This window comes from Dipodomys ordii, unplaced genomic scaffold, assembly GCF_000151885.1.
Source record: "Dipodomys ordii isolate 6190 unplaced genomic scaffold, Dord_2.0 Scaffold71, whole genome shotgun sequence".
NCBI classification, from domain to species: domain Eukaryota; kingdom Metazoa; phylum Chordata; class Mammalia; order Rodentia; family Heteromyidae; genus Dipodomys; species Dipodomys ordii.
In genome coordinates this window covers 1,092,881-1,098,754 of record NW_012267287.1, presented here as the reverse complement: position 1 = coordinate 1,098,754, position 5,874 = coordinate 1,092,881, and the positions used below count along the sequence as shown (strand labels likewise).

The 5,874-nt window shown below is 67.6% G+C and overlaps 1 protein-coding gene across 1 annotated transcript in view; it reads right to left on the bottom strand.

Annotated features, from left to right (window-relative positions):
- Positions 1-498: 498 nt before the first annotated feature.
- Positions 499-5,874, bottom strand: part of Fgfr3 (fibroblast growth factor receptor 3) — a 24,475-nt gene continuing 19,099 nt past the window's right edge. The window contains exons 7-18 of the mRNA XM_013023872.1: positions 5,658-5,848; positions 4,777-4,927; positions 3,366-3,553; positions 2,841-2,986; positions 2,344-2,465; positions 2,166-2,276; positions 1,902-2,092; positions 1,701-1,823; positions 1,549-1,619; positions 1,229-1,366; positions 1,008-1,113; positions 499-891 (exon numbers count right to left, since the gene is read on the bottom strand). Coding sequence (XP_012879326.1) covers positions 745-891; positions 1,008-1,113; positions 1,229-1,366; positions 1,549-1,619; positions 1,701-1,823; positions 1,902-2,092; positions 2,166-2,276; positions 2,344-2,465; positions 2,841-2,986; positions 3,366-3,553; positions 4,777-4,927; positions 5,658-5,848 — 1,685 coding nt within the window. The 3' untranslated portion in view covers positions 499-744. The remainder of the gene's footprint in view (positions 892-1,007; positions 1,114-1,228; positions 1,367-1,548; positions 1,620-1,700; positions 1,824-1,901; positions 2,093-2,165; positions 2,277-2,343; positions 2,466-2,840; positions 2,987-3,365; positions 3,554-4,776; positions 4,928-5,657; positions 5,849-5,874) is intronic.

The following is a 5,874-nucleotide window of genomic DNA, read 5'->3' as shown; positions in this document are numbered from 1 at the left end:
ACACTACGAATGCGCGTGGAGGGCGGGGCTCTGGGGCTGATAAATAGCTTTACACATATACAGGTCCAGGTACAATTTTTAAAACAAAACTGTGGCACCAGAAATGCTCCTTGCCCCTCTTCTCTGTCTCTCCAGTGAGGCCCCACAGGGCCTGCTCTCAGGCCTCAGCCTCTCCCACATAGATACTCTTTATATATATATATATAATATATATATTATATATATATATGGGCATGTATATATATATCCATCATATACACATCTATTTATATAAATGTACACTTGCTTCTGGAATAAACCTTTCAGAAGGTAAAGCCTCCCTCCAGGTACCCGTAATTTCAGTCTCTGAGGGGCGGGGTGGGCAGCGGGGAGACTCGCTTCCTGGCGCAGGTGCTGCGTGCAGGCGGGAGGCTCACGGCACGTGGCCCCCCTGCAGGCTCAGCTTTGGGCACTGGAGGGCCGAGGTCCACCTTGAACACAGAGCCCGGCCCTCCCCCAAGGATGGCACATTCTACGTTTGGTGCCCCTGGAATTAGGGCCCCCGGGGCTCCTGGCTCTGGCCAGTCAGGAGGCTACTGGACAGCAGCAGAGGCTCCGGGGGCATCTGCACCCAACGCCGGAACCCGCGTGTGTGCAGGCACGGGGCACAGCCTGGCCTGCCTGTCGGTGCCAGGCTCGGGCCGGCGGCCCGTTCACACCAGCAGCAATCTCACAGTGGGGGGCTCGGCCTGCAGGGCCGGCCCTTCAGGTCTGAGGGCCCCCGCTGCTGGGTGGCGCTGGGGACAGCAGGTCATGGGTGAAGACAGAGTCATCCCCCGAGGAGCTGGAGCTGGGGGTATCTTGGCCACCTGGTGAGTACTGCTCGAAGGGCACCGACAGGTCCAGGTACTCCTGTGGGCAGTGGGCTGGTGAGGGCCCGGCGGTGCCCGAGGGCCTGCCCCAGGGACCCGGGGGCCCAGGGACCTGGGGACGGCCGTGTGGGAGCGCGACAGGCTGGCAGCACTCACGTCGGTGGAGGTAACGGTGAGGATGCGGTCCAGGTCCTCCACCAGCTGCTTGAAGGTGGGCCTCTGGGAGGGCGCGGCGTGCCAGCACTCCCGCATGATCATGTACCTGGCGGCGGGGGTGCTCAGGTGTGGCTGGCCCCAGGGTGCTGCCCCCCCACACCCGCTTTGGTGGATCCACCACAGGGCAGGGGCCGGGGCCCCAGGGCGGTGGGCCTGCTCACAGGTCGTGCGTGCAGTTGGCTGGCTTGTCCATGCGGTGGCCCTCCTTCAGGAGCTTGAACAGCTCCTCCACGGGGATCCCCGGGTACGGAGAGCCGCCCAGCGTGAAGATCTCCCACAGCAGGACCCCAAAGGACCAGCTGCAGTGCACAAGCAAGGTCATGCGGCTGGCACCCGGCTGCTCCCTCGGGCCCCCTCCCCCGCAGGGCACGCTGTGCACCGAGGGTGCGGTGGGGCCAGGGAGGCTGCGGCCCTTGGTGCCAGGGCAGCACCGCCCTGCCCCCGAGGTGCCCCGAGTGCCCACCCCGCATGGGACACATACACGTCACTCTGGTGGGTGTAGACACGGTCAAATAGGGCCTCTGGTGCCATCCACTTGACAGGCAGCCGGCCCTGGGGGTGAGAGTGGGGCGTGTTGGTGGCCACGTCCCCCAGCTGGGGCTCGCCCGCCCACCCGCCCAGGCCGGGGCTCACGTTGGTGGTCTTCTTGTAGTAGTCAAGATTGTGCACATCGCGGGCCAGGCCAAAGTCCGCGATCTTCATCACGGTGTCCTCGGTCACCAGCACGTTCCGGGCGGCCAGGTCCCTGTGGATACACTGGGAGAACAGAGACCACAGCTGAGCCCCTCCCCACTGGCCCCCGGCGCCCCGTCTCCCCCTGGTCCCGTCACACACCTTCTGGGAGGCCAGATACTCCATGCCCCGGGCCACCTGGTAGGCGCAGGACACCAGGTCTTTGAAGGTGAGTTGCTCCTCGGGCAGCCGGCAGGCGTCAAACGAGTAGTCCATGCCCGGGGGCCGCCGCGCCCGCAGGAACTCCCGCAGGTTGCCCTTGGCCGCGTACTCCACCAGCACGTACAGGGGCCCTGGGGACACAGGTGGCTTAGAGGGGCACCGGTGCCCAGGGGTTGCCCGGCCGCCCAGCGGGCCCGCGCCTACCTCCCTGCGTGCAGGCCCCCAGCAGGTTGATGATGTTCTTGTGCTTGCCGATCATCTTCATCATCTCCATCTCAGACACCAGGTCCGATAGGTCCTTGTCAGTGGCGTCATCTGTGCAGAAGGTGGGTGTCAGCGGGACCCCGAGCCCATGCAGTGCCCACGCTGGCTTCCCACTCACCCTTCAGCATCTTCACAGCCACCGTGACGGGCTTGGCAGCGCGGTCCTTGTCAATGCCGATGGCCTCCGCCATGACCACCTGGCCGAAGCAGCCCTCCCCGAGGGGCTTGCCGAGGGTCAGCCTGGACGGGGCAGGGGCTGAAGGTCAGCCTCGCCAAGCAGGAAGCCCCCCCAGGCCGGCCCCATGCGCTTGCTCACAGGTTGAGGGCGGCCCCAGGTCTGGTGCCCAGGTGCCGTGCCCTCGGGACAGGCCCCCGGAGGGGCCGTGTCTCCCAAGGCCCTCAACCCACCCAGTTTCCATCTAGAGCCCATGGGACCGCTGCTCCTGCCGCCGCCGCCCGGGCCCCGCCAGTCCCTCCGCAGGGCTCACTCACTGGGCCTGGACCCCGCCAGTCCCTCCGCAGGGCTCACTCACTGGGCCCGGACCCCTCCTGTCCCTCCGCAGGGCTCACTCACTGGGCCCGGACCCCTCCTGTCCCTCCGCAGGGCTCACTCACTGGGCCCGGGACAGCTCCCACTTGGGGTCAGCAGGCAGCTCCAGCTCAGAGACGTTGGCCAGCACGGGGCCGTCTCCTGAGGACAGCCGGGCAATGCGGACCAGCGGCGTGTTCGAGTTCATGGACGAGCTGGACTCCAAGGACACCTGCTTGGGTCGGCAGGGAAAGGTTGGTGCCATGCAATGGGTGCAGGGCGGGGAGACCCCCAAAGACAGCAGCCCCACGGACGGGCAGGGCACCAGGCCTCACGTTGTCCAGTTACTTAGGCTGCATGTGGAAAACACAATTAGGGGGGGCGGGGGGGTGGACACTAGACAGCAGAGAAGGCATCTGGCAGAGCCTCGGCCCTGGACGCCATGGTTCCCCCCTCACCTTGAAGGACCCAAGGCAAAGATGGAGTGAGGGTGGGGGGAGGGAAGGGGGCGGGGGAGGGGGGAGGGAAGGGGGCGTGGGGAGGGGGGAGGGAAGGGGGGAGGCCGGGCAGGCAGACAGGCTGCTGGAAACCTGGTATCTACTTTCTGTTACCTGTCGCTTGAGCGGGAAGCGGGCGACCTTGTGCAGGGCCGGGGAGCCCAGGCCTTTCTTCGGGGGGGTGCGCAGGCGGCAGAGCGTCACGGTGGCCACCAGCAAGATGAAGAGGAAGAAACCCACCCCGTAGCTGAGGATACCTGCGTACACGCTGCCAGCCTCGTCCGCCTCCACCAGCTCCTCTGCTGCAAAGACAGGGCGTTGAGGCCGGGTCAGCCTCTCCGGTGGGAGCCCGGGGCCAGAGCCACAGGCACCGGCAGGGGAAGGAGGCCGGGGGGCTCAGAGCGGGTGCCTTTGCCTCAGCACCCCTGGTCGCCCTGGTGCTTCAGACACGTCAGTCAGGAGGAGCCAGACCCAGGAAAGAAGGAGCCAGCAGAGCCAACAGCACCCACACCAACACCCGATGCCAGGAGATGCCAGAGCTGCAGGGGAGCCGTGGGGCTGCCGGGAGCGGGAAGGAAGACCCCGCAGGACCAGGCTAGGGCCAGTCGTGTCCCCCCAGCAGACAGGAGCAGTGGGGTTCCCTGGCCCCCCTGGCAGCTTCGGCAGATCCTGAGCCAGCACCCCGAGAGGACAGGTGCAGAACAAGCAGCAGCAGGAGCCAGTACCTGGCAGCACCACCAGCCACGCAGAGTGATGGGAAAACCCGATAGAATTGCCCGCCAGGCAGGTGTACTCCCCCGCATCCTCAAAGGTGACATTGCGCAAGGCCAGAACCTCTAGCTCCTTGTCCGTGGTGTTAGCGCCCGCGGTCTACAAAGAGAGGACAGAGCGCTAGGCGAGCGCCGCCACTCCCGCGCACCGCGGCACAGTCCGCACGGTGAGGATCCAGCCAGGCTGTAAGGAAAACGCCGCGCCACCACCACCTCGGCCGCCACCACAGGCCCTGGCGCGCGCGGCCGCTGGTCCAGTGGGCCAGGGCCCTGCCACGTGCATGGGCCCCCAGCCTGAAGCCGGCCCCTCCACCGGCGAGTCCTCTGTCCCGGGTGAGCGCGAGGTGCGCGGGCAGCACGTGCCAGCCCAGGCGGCATGCAGGTTAGTGGAGAAGGGGGGTGAGGGAGGATGGGGACGGAGGGACGGATGGGAGGTGAGCAGGGAGCAGAGTCCACGGCAGGGGAGGGGCGGGAGGCGGATGCTCAGCAGGTGGCGTGGGCTCAGCCCCCAGCGGCCCTGGGGCCTTGCGGGAATGCCCACGGGGTGCAGGGGGTGCGGGCGCCGGCCCGGGCCGGAAGCAGGCGGTCACAGTGATGGGCAGGGCTCTCAGTGCTGCCAGGCGGCCGCGGAGGAGCAGGAGTGGCAGGCGGGAGCTGGCAGGAGGGGCGTGCGGGGCGTGCAGCGTGCAGGCAGACACACAGCCGGCGCTGGCGCGGAGCTCGGCTGCCAAGCAGGCATGGGACAGAGTGGTTACCTGCGCGGGGCCCGTGAACGCGCAGCCAAAAGGCCTTCTCAGACACGCCTATGAAATTGGTGGCCCGACAGAGGTACTCGCCCCCGTCCCGCTCCGACACATTGGCCAGGCGGAGGCGCGCATCGGCCTCCACATGCTCACTGATCCAGGACTGCGGGGACAAGAGACCCGGCTCAGGCAGGCCCTCGAGCCGGCCCCGGCGGGGAAGGCAGGCCTGGGGGACCCGCGGGAGGGCCGGCTGGGTGCTGGGCACAGGGACACGGCAGGGTGGTGGCAGGCGTGGCTTCAAGGGGTGAGCTTCCTCCTGTCCACCCTCACAACCAAGCCCCAAGCCCTGAGGCCGGCCTCGACAGGCGCCCACCCACCGCCGGGGTCCGGCCAGCCCAGCCCGGGGGTGGCGGGAGGCACGGGCAGGGCCTCCACGTGGCCCCCCATGACTATCTCTGTGCCGTTCCCCACCAACTGACCACGTGTCTCTGCTTTCCCTGTTCCAGCCGTCCCAACTCAGGACGCCTTCCGTGGCCGTGGACAAAGCCACCGCACCGGCAGAGAGCCAGCGCCACCCAGTGCTTAGCCACCCCCGGGGCTTCGGCAGGCCCCGCCCAAGCTGTGGCGCCGCCTTCAGGGCAAAGAGGGAAATGCATCCTACCTCGAGAGGCACAGCTGGGAGCTGTGCACGGCCCAGAGCAGGGGTGAGGAGTGCTGGAGCGCAGCTCCCCTGCCCTTCCCCCCAGCTCGCCCCTGCCCTTCCCCCCATAGCTCCCTCCAACCCTTCTCCCCCTTGTAGCTCCCCGCTCCCCATCATGGCGCCTGCCGTGACGGGGGGGCGTGCCGTCGCTTCCCTCCCCGTGGCCCCCTGCCTCCCCGGCCGCGGCGCCCACCTTGAGCACGGTGACGTAGGGCGTGCCGTCCGGGCCCACCTTGCTGCCGTTCACCTCCACATGCTTCAGCCACTGGATGTGCGGCTGGGCGTCGCTGTACACCTTGCAGTGGAACTCCACGTCGCTGCCCAGCACCGCCGTCTGGTTCGCCGGCAGCCCCGCCTGCAGGATGGGCCGGTGTGGGGAGCGCTCTGTGGAGGCGGGGGCCGGTGGCGGG